The 16,279-nt window shown below is 41.3% G+C and overlaps 1 protein-coding gene across 1 annotated transcript in view; it reads left to right on the top strand.

Moving 5' to 3' along the window:
* The window catches only part of SORL1 (sortilin related receptor 1), a 5,131,225-nt gene that overhangs the window by 3,676,840 nt on the left and 1,438,106 nt on the right, over positions 1–16,279 (top strand). Inside the window, exon 33 of the mRNA XM_044081038.1 lies at positions 9,290–9,418. Within this exon, the coding sequence (XP_043936973.1) occupies positions 9,290–9,418 (129 nt within the window). The remainder of the gene's footprint in view (positions 1–9,289; positions 9,419–16,279) is intronic.

The raw sequence follows: 16,279 nt of genomic DNA on the forward strand, positions 1-16,279 counted from the left end.
GAACAGGGCACACAGGTGAGGTGCCAGTTTACTCTGTACTTCATGTAGAACACAGCCAGGGATATTGTCAGGTCCCATAAAAGCTGTATTCTTGGCCTTGGACAGTGCTGTTTTAACCTGTGCAGTAGTAATACTGGGTGCCTGGCAATCTGCTGATGTCCTTCAAGGATGCATCTGCAGTCCTAACATATGGGTTGTCCTGCCTCAGGCAGCCCTTCGGTCGGCCGGATTCCAAAGTCTGGGTCTGGCCTCGGCTGATGTCGCACTTCACCCGACGTCATAGCTGCTGTGTATTGGGTATAAAGGCATCAGCCGACGCCATTTTCCTCAGTCTTTCTTGCCGCCTGGTGCCCGAAGCAGAAGCTGTTCGCAAGTGCCGGTCGGTCAGATCCAGAGATTTCTACTACCGAAGACTTCTAAAAAGCTAAGTACCCCGTTGGGGACTCTTTCTTGCCTCAGCCGATGTCAGACAAAGTAAATAATTGTTTAACTTGTGGGAAACAAATACCTCATAAGGATTTCCACTCTTACTGCCTTCCTTGTTTAGGCCCAGACCACGATGTATCAGCTTGTCTAGCCTGTGCTTCCTTCAACCGACGGACGCTTAGACGTCTGTCGGAGTTTGCAGAGGAGTATTTTGGTCCCGCTTTTGCATACAAAATGCCGTCGGAGACTCCGACTACACAATTAGCTAAAAAGCGTAAGGAAAAGGACCGACACTCGCGGTCCGCGGTTTCGGCTGAAACCACGGTTAGGCCAACATGAGTGTCTCGGTTTCGCTGAAACCGAGCCTCGGTTCGTCCTTCGGCCGAAGCATGCCTCCGATAGCCGAGGCCTCACAGAGCATGGCTGAATCTGCTACTGAAATTACCCCTGCTGAAGCAGGCACCCAGGATTTATCAGATACTATTCCTTTAGACATATCTACCCCTGCACGTGGAGCTGCTAGACCCCCTACATCTATGTCTATCAAGGCTTTTTCCAGGGCTAAAGCAGCTAAATCTTCTAAGGCCTTACCTGCTAAAACTCCCTCTCACAGGCCTACCTCTAGTTCCCAAATGCTCAGCCTGGCTGAGGATCTCATTTCTTTGATCAGGGGATCCCAACCTCACCCAGACAGGGCCTCTCAACCCCCTCCAGATAAGAGACCTAGAACTGAACCCCCGGAACCTGTTTCTACAGACTATTCCTCGGATGACTCAGATATTTCAGACTCTCAGGAAGGCCCATATTCTCCTTATGAGGATTCTGATGCAGAAGACTCCATTCCTTCTGCTTCTCCTCCTGAAGAATTTTCTTTTGGGGAAACCTTACATGCTATGAGGGAACATTTTCAATGGCAGGGCCAGGATTTTTCAGATTCAAGGAAAAGGCTTAGGACTTTTTTACATTTACCACAGCATAGGCCTTTAGCCATTCCTCCAGTACTAACAGTTGTTGATGATGCATATAATGATGCCTGTACTGCCCCTGATTCTCTCCCTCTGGCCCCTGCCAAGCCTGACCGATATTACAGGGTCCCGGACACACACTACCATTTGTATAAGGCTCCTGTTGCAGATCCTGAAACCATTTCACAGGGCCCCAAAGCTGTAGCAGCTGCCTCTGCCAAAAACCCTCTCCCATCTGAAAGGGAATCTAGAGCATTAGAGATGGGGTAAAAAGGTTTATACTTCTGCTACTCTTTCGGCCAGGGCCTTAAACTGTCAATTTCACATGATTCAGTACCAAGAATTTTTGTTAGACCAGCTAAATAAAAAACTGTCCTCTCCTGAACCTATCGACCGTAAGTCCCTTCAGGATTTGGTACATAACTCTCAGCAGGTCAGTAACCATTTCTTAAAATGTGGCTATGATGCACTGGAGGCTTCCTTTAGATCAGCTATGACTGGAACAGTGATTAGAAGGCATGCCTGGTTAAAAGAACAATCCTTACCAGACCATGTTAAGTCAAAACTCCTAGATGCTCCTATGGAGAAACAGTTTGTTTGGCTCCCCTGCACAGCAGGTTCTAAAGAAGGTAGAAGAAAAAGCAAAATCTGTCCAAACAGTCAAGGATTTCTTACAGGTCCAACCTCCGAGGTTTAGCAGAAATTGGCCTTCGAAGAATTGGTCCTTTCCAGACACCTCCAGAGCACAGAGAGGCAGAAATAGACGCCCAAGAGGCAGAGGTCAATCCAGGGGTGCCTACAGGGGTCGTCAGTGGCAGCCTAACAACCAGACTTGGCTCTGATTCCGCCTACCAGGGAACAACTGGAAGCACCCTTAGGCGGAAAACTAGCCTTATTTTCCATAAACTGGCATTACATTACAGGAGACAAATGGACTTTACAAACAATAGACAAAGGCTACAGGTTTCACTTCCACACTCTACCAAAAAAGAGAGGAATGCCAAACCTTCCACCAAGCCAAAAAACAAACGTTCTAAGACAAATCAACAACCTACTAAGGATGAGAGCTATAGAAAAGGTACCGCCTATGGAACAAGGACAAGGATTTTACTTTAGACTTTTCCTTGTACCAAGAAAAGAAAATCAATGGAGGCCTATTCTCGACCTGTCCGCTCTGAACACATACCTCATTGTCCCAAAATTCAAAATGCTGACCCTACAGCAACTTCTTCCCATGCTGGGCAAGGAGTCTTGGCTGGTGACTCTAGATCTCAAGGAGGCATACCTGCACGTCCCTATACGACCAGATTGCAGAAGACACCTCAGATTTCTTGCAGGATCAGAGCATTATCAATTCTCAGCATTGCCCTTTGGCTTATCTACTGCGCCCAGAGTATTCAGGAAATGCCTGGCATCAGTAATTGCTCATTGCAGGCTTCAGGGAATTCAAATTCACCCATACCTGGACGACTGCCTAATACAAGCGGACAACAAGACAAAATTAACAAAAGATTTGGAAAAGGTTATACAACTGCTGCAAGCCTTGGGATACACAGTCAACATGCAAAAGTCAAGACTGGTACCATCCCAAAGGATAACATTCTTGGGTGCAGAACTGGACACATCAACTCAGATGGCCTTTCTCACAGAAGAAAAACAAAAGCAACTACCAGTCTATTTCATGACATTAACAACACAGACTCAGCTTACTGCAAGGAAAATCCTGCAAGCCCTGGGTTACATGGCATCCTGCATAATATTGATTCCGCATGCCAGACTGCATATGAGAAAGTTGCAATGGTACCTAAGGAATGTATGGTCTCAACACAAGCACAGTCTAGAAGCCCAGATTCCAATAATTCCATGCCTGAAGCAAGAATTCCTGTGGTGGGCCCAGGCCTGTCAGTTGAACAGAGGATTGCCTTTCCACAAACCTCATCCAAGCCAGACCATCACCACGGACGCCTCAGACCTAGGCTGGGGGGCTCACATGGTGGACAAGTGTATACAATGCCTATGGACACAAGACCAGCTGAATCTACACATAAATCAAAAGGAGATGCTGGCAGTGAAACATGCAATCCAGGCATTCAGACCATTTCTTCAGCAAGGACACCTGCTGATAAGGACGGACAGCACCACAGTCATGTGGTATATCAACAAACAGGGAGGTACACACTCATATCCTCTATGCCGGATGGCGATGGACCTGTGGAATGTGGCCCTGAACCTCAACATTCAACTCCAGGCCAGATTTGTACCAGGAAAAGAAAATTCACTAGCAGACACCTTAAGCAGAACTACCACAGATGCTCACGAATGGATGCTGCATCCAGATATCTTCAAAACCATAACAAAGAAATGGGGACTACCACAGATAGACCTGTTCGCCTCCCCACACAACCACCAATTGAAGAAATTCTGCACAAGAGCATACCACCCACTTGCTTGGAGGGTGGACTCCCTTTCCTTTAGCTGGAAAAACCTGACAGCATATGCATTCCCTCCTCTTCCTTTGATGTACAAAGTCCTACTGAAGATCAAAGAGGATCAGCCAAGGATAATCCTGATAGCTCCAGACTGGCCGAGGCAGCATTGGTACCCGCTACTGAGAAGCATGTCTCGGACACACGCATGGCTTCTACCTCTATGTCCTTTACTTCTAACATAGAACAACTACAAGATTCTACATCCAAACTTGAAAACACTACAGCTAGCTGATTGGAATATTGCATAAAACAAAATAACCCAGATTTATCTCAGAGGGTTAAGGACATTATCCTGGAGGCTCGCAGACCCTCCTCAAGGAAGACTTATTCAGCCAAATGGAAAAGATACCTCATTTGGAGTGCATCAAAAGGGGAAAATGTATCATTGGCAAACATAGCAAGCATCATGGAATACTTAGCAGAACTGTTCCACAATGGCCTGTCCTACTCCTCCATTAAGATTTCATGCATCAGCAATTTCAGCAGAATACAACATGGATCCTCCAGTCTTCTCTCATCCTCTACTCAGTTCCTGAGAGGAATCAAAAATGTAAAGCCTCCAAGGAAACCACCTTTGCCTACATGGGATCTTAACTTTGTGCTGGAAAAGTTAACACTTCCCCCTTTTGAACCAGCAGCAACAGCAGACTTACAGTTCTTATCTTGGAAAACTGCTTTCCTGCTTGCAATCACTTCAGCAAGAAGGGTATCTGAGTTACAGGCATTAATGGCAGTACAGCCCTTCTTTATCTTCCATCAGGATAGAGTGTCTCTGAGAACTAACCCTACTTTTATGCCAAAAGTGGTCTCCAGAGTATCATTGAACCAAGCGATTCATTTACCTACATTCTTCCCCAACCCACAGAACAGGGGGGAAAGACTACTACATACCTTGGATGTACACAGACAATTACGCTACTATCTGGACAGAACTAAGACCAACAGAAAAACTGACCAGCTTCTGGTAGCATATGCAACAGGAATGCAAGGAAAAGCAATTTCAAAACAGACAATCTCAAAATGGATAGGAAATTGCATTAAATTTTGCTACTCTTTTCATGGAAAGGCAACTCCAGAAAATATCAGGCCTCACTCCACAAGAGCTACAGCCACCACTACAGCTTTCTTACGAGGAGTGGCTACCAAAGACATTTTAGAAGCTGCTACTTGGAGCTCCGTGCATACATTTGCCAAGCATTATAATCTTCCTTTATACTCCAGATCCCGGGCAGGTTTTGCAACTGCTGTTTTGCAAGGGATCTTAACTACACCATCTTTATCTTAGTACCTCCTCCCCCAGTTTGGCTATGGTATTCTACCCATATGTTAGGACTGCAGATGCATCCTTGAAGGACATAGTACAGTTTTGTACCTACCATAAATGTAGATGTCCGATAGGTATGCATCTGCAGTCAGGATTACCCACCCTCCTTCCCCTCTGTGGTATTCCTAGGGTATTTACCCCTCTTTTAGCTAGCTGGGGGAATCTGTTATGGTGTATTTGTTTGTGTATATGTATATATGTATATATATTCTTATATTGTTTGCTCTCTACTGTTTGGAATTATTTGCATTATCCAAATTTAGCCTTCCTAGAGGGCACCTGGCATCTGGGGCAAGAAACACTGAGGAAAATGGCGTTGGCTGATGCCTTTATACCAATACACAGCAGCTATGACGTCGGGTGAAGTGCGACATCAGCCGAGGCCAGACCCAGACTTTGGAATCCGGCCGACCGAAGGGCTGCCTGAGGCAGGACAACCCATATGTTAGGACTGCAGATGCATACCTATCGGACATCCACATTTATGGTAGGTACAAAACTGTACTGTATTGTGACTGGTCCCTTGGGGGGGTAAAGTTGGCACTGAATCTGTCGGCCAGTATAATGGCAATATCTGTTGACTCTGTATAGGAGGTACCATTGTACAGTAGCTCAGAGTAAATCTGGGTATTGCTGTGGAGAGTCTTTACATAACTATAGAAGGCCTTGTGGTTGTCTTTACTATCTGCTGTAATTCTGCTTTCATAGCTAGCTTTAGAGGATTTGATGAGGGATCTCAACTTTTTGTTGAGGCTGATAAGGGAGTTTTTCCAGTCTTGGGACTTCACCTTATTCTGCATCAGTTTCATCCTTCTGTTGTATTGTTTGTTTATGGCAGGGGACCAGCAGATTGGCTTCCTTTTTTTGGAGGAGAGCATCTTGGTTCTGCTGGGTATGGCGAGATTCATGGATTTGTGTATGTGTCCGTACAGTGCATCGGCGGTCATGCAACTGATCTCTATTTGCATGGGTGCAGTGAAGTTAGCCACCTCTGTTTTTAGGAGCCCAAAGTTAGCTTTGGAGAATTTTTTCATTGTGGTTACCTTTGCGGGGGTGGGGGGGATCTGTATTTCCAAGGTGATTAGTTTGTGGTCGGAACTAACCAGGGAGGAGTTGACTATTGGTGTAGAGCAGTGGTCACCAGTTTTAGTAATGACCAGGTCAAGGATGTTGCTACCTCTAGTGGGGGAAAGAATGAGCTGGTCCAGGGCACTTGAATTAATGAATTTCAGTAAATGTTGGGCAAGTGTATTGGTACACGAGTAGTTTTCCAGTTAATAGAGGGGTAGTTAAAATTGCCCAGTATGAGAGTGTTAGGTTGAACCTTAATATTCTCCAGGGTGCTTAGGAACATGGAGTGTGAGTCTTGGGACATGGTTGGAGACCTATAGCAGGCTACGACCTGAATTGCTGTCATACCCAATGTTAGCTGCACCTCAAGTATCTTAGATGCGTTATGTTGTGCTACCAGTCTGGAGGTGTGTGCATCCTTTATGAATATGGAAAGACCGCCGCCTTTAGAGTTTTGGTCCAAGTTCTGGGGCTGAAAGGTGTGGAATGAGTTATAGTCTGGTAGTGCAGGGGTGCTTTCTGCCACCTTGAACCAGGTCTGTGTTATGGCACAAATGTCAATGTTCTCCATTTTAAGGAGTGCTGCGAGCGAGTGCATTTTGAGATTTAGACTTCTAGCGCTGAGCAGCATTACCCTCAAATTGCATTTTGTTTGTAGCTGTTACGGTGGTAATTTGGTCTTTGAAACACCGCCTAAAAAAGGCAGTATAGGGGTGGCAAATCCTTGGCCAGTATCCGGAAGCCCATGGGTGACAGATGCAGGTCATCTCTGGTAAAGCATCGAGGTCTGTCAGTCATGTCATCCCAGGCAGACAGATATTGGGTCCCCTTAGAATGACACCAGAAACGTAGCCAGTTGTTGAAATCAGTCATTTTCTGCTTGTACTGTGGTATCATTCTGGGTGATGGCAGGATACTGCTCGGGGCTAGGGTCATACCCGCCTGGGCTTCATAATCCGAGAGCACTTCCATGTCTCTTTCATGTAGTCCAGGGAAGCACATTTCAGGTCATTTACACCCACATGTACAATGACAGAGTCATATTTGTACCTGTTGAGGGACCTGAGTTCATGCTTTGTGGTGGATCCTAGCGCCTGACAGGCAGCTGACTGTTACTTTCTCCTTATTTAATCTAGTGAGTGAGACATCAGTGTGTCTCACTATCGAGTCACCTATGACTAGTGTGTTGGGCATGCTGTTTTGGCTTAGAGGATTTGGTTGAGTGGTAGACTGTTTCAGAGTTATGTGTCTTGTGATTAGTGTTGTGTTGTGGTCGAGTGCATTTCTGCCTTGGAGGTCTTTACCGTTTGGGTAGATTTTTATTGAGAGCCTCCGTGAAGGTGGGTGTGCAGTTTGTGTTTTTATGTAAAGGCAGTTCTGGTATGTGTTCTGGAGGGCTATGTGGTGTGGTGCAAGTGTTGATCTTCTCTTGATCAGTTATTCCGGTCTTGGGTGGAGAGTGCGTGGCTTCCAATTTGGATATATAAATGCATCTCTTGCAAGTCTAAGTGTTGGGAGGTAAGAGGAGAGGGTTGTCAGTGTACATGAGGCAGTTGCTACATTGCCTCAGGATGCCCAAGTTCACCAGGTTAATTGGAGAAAGCACAGGGAACTGACCTTTAGACATGCCTAGAGAGGAAGGCATTAATAATAAGTACTGGAGCTGTATCCTTGTACAATGTTTAGTGTTGGTAGCACTTTTGTGTGCTACAGTAATTGCTACAAGACGTCTGGTAAAGTGCTAGATTAATAAGCTAGGAAAAGTGCAGGAGAGGAGAGAACTAGTAGATCTACGAGCAAAATCGAAGCGCAGACTTTGACACCGCTCAGAAGCTTACAAACAGTACTGGATACAGCAAATCTGTATCTGGACTAGATTAGTTACAGGAAAGGCAGGAAGCAAGCACAAACACAGACTTTTAAACCAGAAAGTTGAAAGAGATGGAAAAACTGCCCAAACGGCCGTTAAACTACAATTTCTGGGCCAGAAACCACTTCTCTTGTGGTAGATAGGCTACCTAGTGCTTACCACTCCCACTGATCAGCTAGAAGGCTTCTGTCCAGCAGAGAAAGGCTTGGTGGGCTCAGAAACTTACATACAGTCCTGGATACAGCAAATCTGTATCTGGACTAGACTAGTTAAAGGAAAGGGGGGAAAGAGCAAACGCGGGCTTTTAAACCAGAAAGTTGAAAGAGATTTAAAAACTGCCCAAACGACCAATATATTACAATTTCTGGGCCAGGAACCAGTCCTCTTGTGGTAAGCAGACTACCTAGTGCTTACCACTCCCACTGATGAGCTACAAGGCTTCCCTCCAACACAGGAAGGCTTGGGGTGCTCAGAAGCTTACAAACAGTCCTGGATACAGCAAATCTGTATCTGGACTATACTAATTACAGGAAAGGCAGGAGACCAGCTTAAAATTTAGAATTTTTTTTTTATTACTTTAATTCTGCAAACATATTTATTTCCAGTTTTACTTGATGCTGTTACATGCTTTGTGGAGCATATAAAATTTGAGTAAGAAGAGTCTTTAAAAAGTATTAAACCACTGGTTTGTTTTGCAACACAAAATGAGTTTGAATCAAAATATGTTTCTCATTTGTAGGGTATTTTGTTCTCAGGGCTACAGTGTATGTAACTTAACTACTATTTTTGTACCAGAAGACATTACAAAATTGCTTCCTGGATTTCATGCTTGTAAAGAACAGTACCTGACTGTGCTTTTAAGGGTGAGGAAGGCGATAGCACAAAATTTCCTAGTGGTGTCACAGTTGTAGAAGTTCTATGTAGATGAGTACATTAAGCAACTCTGTTTTCTACTATATTGTTTTGTTGTATTTCTTGATTAATGTTAAGTGATTTAATTCTGATATTTCGCCATCTAGCAGTTAACTGTCAGTGAGAAGAGTTGGGGTCTGAAAATGATCTTGTAGTGGTACCAAGTGAGTTATCCACAGTTCGTCTCCATTTAAGTACCTTTCTCTCACCACAGCAATGTTTATTCTTTCAGCTACCAGTAGTACTTTGTTCTGTGTCAATGGTACTGCATGTGAAGACGGAGAGACCTGTCTTCAGTTAACAGAGCGCTGTGATGGAGTTTTGGACTGCACAGATGGTAGTGATGAAAGAAACTGTACTGGTATGTAACAATCTGTTTAAAATAATTATTGTCTTTTTCCTTGTTGTCTAATTCCCTGTATGTAGAGTGATCCTGTAGCCAGATGATATCTGCTAATTTTTCCAGATTTGTAGAAACCTGCTTTTACATTGGAATCTTCAGCTGTTCAGAAATAGAAAATGTTTGCATTGTTTGGAGAAATGGTTTATAATGATGTTTGATGATGCATCCATATCCATTTGAAATTATTTCATTTAATTGATTTTCTTTATTATGTTGCATGTATAGTTTTTCACTGAGAGCCACCCCAGGAGTCAGGTTTACTTCTGTAAGTCAGAACAAGAACCACGTCCAGGTTTTTGTACTCTGTTGTGTTGTGCTGCACAGCAGTTGTTCACTTTGGCATCTGTGATCTAGTTACCTTGAGCAAAATCCTCATACTTTTGTCATAACTGGCTTGGCTTAATCATTGCTCTCAGTTGTCAAAGAAGATGAAATTACTAGAGTCAGACCCAAAACTTTAGCCGTAGCTTAAGGAGTATTTGACTTGCCCATTTCTAATACTGTGCAATAATTTTCAGTTAGAGGACCACAGATGAACTTTGGGATGATGACATGCTTCCAGGCACATCGAAAATAAAAAAAAAATTATTTTTGTGTTGGATTGTGTGCAGTTAACATTGGAATATAGTTATTAAATCAGTTTTTAAATTAATTAGTAAATTTTCTCTTGCCACTTTTTACTTAACAAAATGAGTGTATTTCATTGTCTTGATTTAATTTATCTGCATTTCTGACTGATCTGAAATGACTTGCAGTACAATTTAGTAACAGAAGCAAAATCACTTCTAAAGTTCTGACTTCATTCTAGTGGACCCATTATTTTTTTATTTTAAGTGTATGCTAAGTTTGATGAATAGATTAATAGATTTCCAAGTCACCGAGTTTCCTGACTGTTCTAGTTTTGCTAGTATGTTCCTTTAGGTAGAACCTCCATTCTCCAGGAGGCCAGTCCTGAATTATCTTGGAGTAAATTTGTGGATACCCATCTAGTTGAATTTGTTTTATGTTTAAAGGAGCATAAGTCACTGAGTTTCATGACTGTTCTAGCTTTGCTAGTATGTTCCTTTGGGGTGCACCTCCCTTCTCCAGGAGGGCAATCCTGAATTATCTTGGAGTAAATTTGTGGATACCCATTTAATTGATTTCCTTTTTATGTTTAAAGGAACATGGTGAGTTATACTGCTTAATGTACAGGGGAAGTCTATTCCAGAGGTTTGAGAGGTGCTGGATTATAAACTTGTCCCTCCACTGTCTTTTATTTATCTGTTGTTGAAGATTTAGGTACCCTTTTCTAGTACTGATGGAGATGTTAAGACTTGTGGAGAAACAGGAAGTACAGAATAATTGGGTCTGTAATATCACATTAAACGAGACAGACATTGCCCTTTAAAAGTTTATAAGGCACTGAATAAATGTATAGAGTTTTTATCCTCTTGTCTTAACTCTGGGACTTTTGGCCTGTGATTATTTTGGTTAAGAACCTTTAGGGTCTTTCTAATTGTATATGTTTAGTGAGATGCATCCCAAAGGGAGTGTTGTACTCTATAACTGGTCTGATCAGTGCTAACTATAAGGGTGTGATTACCTTTTTAGACCTTGATGATGTTTCTTTTACAATTAGCTAGGCTAAATAAAAAGAATTTCCTAACAACAGTTGTCAGATGATAGTCAGTGGAGAGGGAGCTATCAACCCATGTACCTAGATGCCTTAACTACATTTTTGTTTTGTAGAGGTGAGTTGTCCAGATGTATGAGCATTTAGTATGAGCCCATTTTTTTGTATGCCAAGAGTTTACCAAGGACAGCTCATTCTATAGAGGTTGGGTGTCAACTTAACAACAGCCCAGAGTTTGCAGTTGTCTGCAAACTTGGATTGTCCAAGATCTTGCCTCTCTGCTTGGAGATCTGTGAAATAAGTGCTAAAACAGAGGTGCCAGCACCAAGCCCTGAGAAATACCACTGGTCACTTCATATTTTCTGATGTGGCACCAGCAACTTGCACTGTATGGGCCCTGTCTTTAGCCAATTTGATGTCCATCTCACAACATATGGGTTGATTATTAAAGTCACAAGAAAAAGCCAGTAGTTCTAGATGAATACCTCGTTCAAATTCATGAACAGTCTACAAATAAAATACATAGTGAGGTAGTACAAAGGACAGAAATCCAGGTTAAAATACATAAAGTATTTTAAAGTGGATTTCTGTCCTTTGTATTACCTTGTTCTGTGTTTTGTTTGTGGATTCATTCTTAAAGTATTTAGTTTTTGTATTATGCTAGGAAGGGAGATGGTGTTGAAGGTCTTGGCCAGGTCAAGATTTACCATATGCACTGCACAGCCTCCTCTCCAATCTTCACAACCCTTTAAAGGAAATTTTTTGAGATAGGCTCTGCTATTCACTAAGCTAAAATGTGTGGTGTCAAGTCTAGCAAGATTGTTGATATCTGTTTGTGAGATCAGTTATAATACTTCCATAGATTTGCAAACGAGGCTTGTCATACTAAGTCTGTAATTACCTGGGTCCACTGTAAAGCCATTATTGAGGGGTATCGTCAGTGCTGCCCTTCATGCAGAACAGTAGTTAAGCGTAAGGTAAATAATGTGAAGAGTATGTCTGCCAAGAGCATGTTTAATACTATTAATTGACCAACCATGTATATGGGCAGCTCTCGTGGAGAAAATATTTTTTGTATTAGTTAGCACTTTTAGTAAATGATCTTTAGAGATAATTGGGAGAGTAAGGGATTCTGCTATTTCAGGGCTTTGAGTAGAAGTCTAAGGTGTGAAGTTGGCAATTATTTGCAAGGATATTAGCAATGTCAGTTGGATTAGAATCGGACCCCCATTATGTATACATTTTGAATAATGTACCTGTTATTTTTTGGTTTCCTAACATAGGTACAGAAGGATTTATAATTATCTTTTGCTTCTTTGGACAGCATAAGTTACCGGGCTCCTTTAGTGGTCCTGATAGTGTTCATTTTTTTGTTTTTGATAATGCTTTTGATATTGTCCTTCAGAAGATAGGTTTTGTATTAACTAAATAATTTAAGGAGTTTCTTTCCTTTGTTGTATATTTATTTATGGCAGTGGACCACCAGAGTGACTTGTTTTTGAATTTCCTGTTATAATTTATTTATAGTGGTGGATGTAGCAGGGTGATTTGCCTTTGAATTTCCCATTGTAATTTATAGGGACTGCTATCTGTAGTCATTTTTCAAAATGGGTGTAGAATTTCTTAGTGAAGTCTACAGTTGTGTTAAAGTCAGGGGAGTTGCAGTCATAACTGAATTTTGATGTTTGGTCACAGAGGAGCTTTTGGGAGTTTAGTGAAGTTTATAGTCAGACTTCACTGGCAAAGGCGGTTCCAAAGGGTATTGCAAAAAGTGGCCATATTTGTAAGAATCAGGTCAAGAATGTTATGTCCTCTAGTAGGTTTATTTACCAGCTGTTCAAAGGAATTTTTGTTAATTCTAGAAACTTTTGGGCATATCCTTAGTAGTTAGTCAACCAAAATAAGGGAGATAAGATGGTGATGAGTAGATTAAGGATTTGGAAGTGTAAGGTTGTTTATAAATACCAATGCCCTGTACTTCAGTTTTTTTAAGAAACAACATTGGTAATCTTTGAATAAAAACAGCAGTAGATAAGCTGAAGGGCAATGCACAAAAGTGACTGTGGTTCATTCAAAAAGCATGGCTTTACTTGAAAGTAATATATTCCTGCATCTTATGTTTTTATGATGTCTTGAATTTAGATTTGTGTGTCTACTGTGTGTATTAAATAGCATTCCTTCAGCACTTTGTAGTTTGCTATACTGTGAATCCACACAGAGGAATTTTGCACATTCCTGAGTTGCCACATGTATATTTTATCAGAACTGATAAGCATAGTGGCATTATAATAGTTTAAATGCATAATTAATGACATTCCCCATTTAGATGGACCTAGAAGTCAGAGGTATTTTCCATTATAATTGTTGAAAACAGTATAACAGCATGCCAGTCTTCTTGAGGGAGAGGCACTGCAGCAGCAATTCATGGCATGTGTGTTACACCCACCTGTTTTCGTTGTCAGTGTTTGGCAAGAAATTGCAAAAGCAGTGTCTTCTTCCTTTGCTGTGGGTACCAATGCTGGCCTTACATATTCCATATCTTAAAATAAAAAGAAAACCACAAGTGATGATGGAGCACTATATCACACAAAATTAACTTTAATCCACTGGTTTAGCGCTTTCAGCCCAAGAATTAGGCCTTCATCAGAACAAAGTGTTAAAAAACTGTTTCATTTTTATACCATCATCAATACATATCACACCAGTCAAATCTCATTTTACTTAAACTTAATGTAAAAACTATTTAAAATGTGTTTAAATAAAAATGCATTTTAAATAAAGCATAAATTTCTAACAAACATATAAACTATTTACATTTGTTATAATAAGCTTTTCTTTTCAACACATATCTTATATATTCCATGTTCCTACATGTTCTTTTCATCTTTGTTTTTGTGAGTCATTCATCTCCATGCATATTGAAACCAGGAACCAAAACACAGTCTGTGACCATGCAGCAAAAAACAGTTTTTCAAGTTTTCTGGCAGTATGTCAGCCTTGTTTGAGTTACTGGTCTTTGTTGTTGGTTGCGCAGTCACACACTGTGTGCTTTGATTCCTGGTTTCACTTGTTTTCAGCTTGGCAGTGTCGAATGATGGTGAAGTAATACCACCCACTATGGCAAGTTCTGTTGGCCCTTGTACTATGCACATTAATGGCAATTGCGATTCTCAAAGGGATAATGACCAGGGTTCCCCTTATTTGCAGAGTGACCTTACCCCAACTTGTTGCCATTTTAACTCAGCAATACAGCAACTTGCAAACTACTTTAAAGTAGGTATTGTTGTCTTCTCCTTCGGGCAGCTCACGAGTGGTTCCTTCCACTTCTGGCACTGGTTGTAGGGGTGTGAGTTCATTGAACCTGTTAGCTAAAGATTTGACTGCAGTGCAAGTCCTTTTTAATGATTTTAATACCAGGCAAGGTTCAGAAGAAGTAGGTGTGTCCAGATTTCTTCACAATATGTGCTTCCAAGGCTCTTTTAACCAAGAATTGCGATTTTCAATTACCGAGATAGCACATTCACACCGAACTTGCCAGTCAAAGCTGGATGTTTTTGAATGATAGCTGAATAAGGTGCATAACCTTCAGATAGACAGTATACATTTGACTGAATATATTAAAAATAAGAGAGTTACGAAGGGGCTACATTTGTATAAATTTCCCTATGGATTGATAGGCAGTAGCGAACATTCGGAAGTACTGGAACTTTTTGATAGACATGGCATTGAACTTACACAATTTATTAAATTTGTTAAGTCAAACAATTACAATTCTCATGTGAAAAAAAAAATTTGATAAACTTATTGTTTTTAACAATGATATTACCAATGACTTATTTGAGCACAATGGTAATAAATATGACAGTATTTTCAGCAAAGTTGAGCAGCAGGTTTAAAATAATTTAAGCAGGAAACAAAAAAGTTGATCAGAGATCAGTTTGATTATGCTGATCACAAGGCATACCCTGTTTCCAATGCATTTAATTCTACAAAACATCCTCACAGTAATATTATCCTGAGTAATTTTTCAATAGATAATGCCCATTTTGAAGGCGCTTCTGATGCACAATCCTTTATTTCACGTAATGCTTCTTTACATCACACTAGCCGTTCTGATTCATGCCCTGACACCCTTGTGGATGCATTTAATCACCCCCCCCCAAAGAAGGTCAGGGAGGATAGAGAATCAACAGAGATGGTCCTTTTTTAGTTCACCCACCAATGTCTCCTGGGCAGAGGAACATAAATGTGGAAGGGGTCAGAAAAGGAACACTTGGAACAGGTAGGGTCTGCATTTTTTAAGTGTGGTACTATTTCATTTTCTCACGAAGAGAGGATCATTTTTACACATGATGGTAGGATGTTAACCTACAAGGATTCAGTATTTTCAGTTATATGGATGCTGTTATAACCAACACACATTTCACACTTTTTTTAAAAGGTTTTAAGTTTGTTCCTTGTTTCAAGATGGAGAAGGCAAATTTATTAAATGAACTCAAACTTTACACAAGGAAGCTCAGTCTTCATCTAAATGTGCAAAACTGGGCAGTTGCTGACAGTGATGCTTAAACATCTGCTAGTTTTTTGAAGACAAAAGTACTCTGAATCCACCAATCAACTCTACATTAGCTATTTTTGAAAAATCTTGTGAAAAATAATTGTACAACTTATACAAGTCTTATTCCCCCATTATTATAATCTCTTCAAGGATGATTGGACTCTTAGTCAACTCAAGGAAAGAGACTTCTGTGAGAATTATGAAACCTGTCAAGGGTGGCAGTACATAGAGACCTGGTTCAAGGCTGTAGAGAGCATCCTAGCCATACCGGGGTACACCTCCTTCCACATGTTCAGTCCATAAACTGAAGGTGTGAAAACTAAAGGAGGCAATGTATCAATATTCATTAAAGATAAGTACACCTACAGATTGGTTAAACAGTATGACTCCCTAGAGATACTTCAGCTGAAATTAACTGTTGGTGGGACACCTATTCAAGTCATTGCCCGGTTCAGGACACCCACTCTGTCTGTTTGGATCTGATTGAGTCTGTCAAGATCCATCCGAACACCATGGTTTTGGGCGACTTTAATTACCCATCCACTGACTAGGTAAATTATTCTTGCTGAAACTCACTAGCCAAAGATTCCTTGACTAATGCCTTAGACCAGCTGGTTGACACCCCCATTAGGGGTGCCAACATCCT

The sequence above is a fragment of the Protopterus annectens genome, chromosome 8.part0, assembly GCF_019279795.1.
Source record: "Protopterus annectens isolate FY-2018-M chromosome 8.part0, PAN1.0, whole genome shotgun sequence".
NCBI classification, from domain to species: Eukaryota; Metazoa; Chordata; order Ceratodontiformes; family Protopteridae; genus Protopterus; species Protopterus annectens.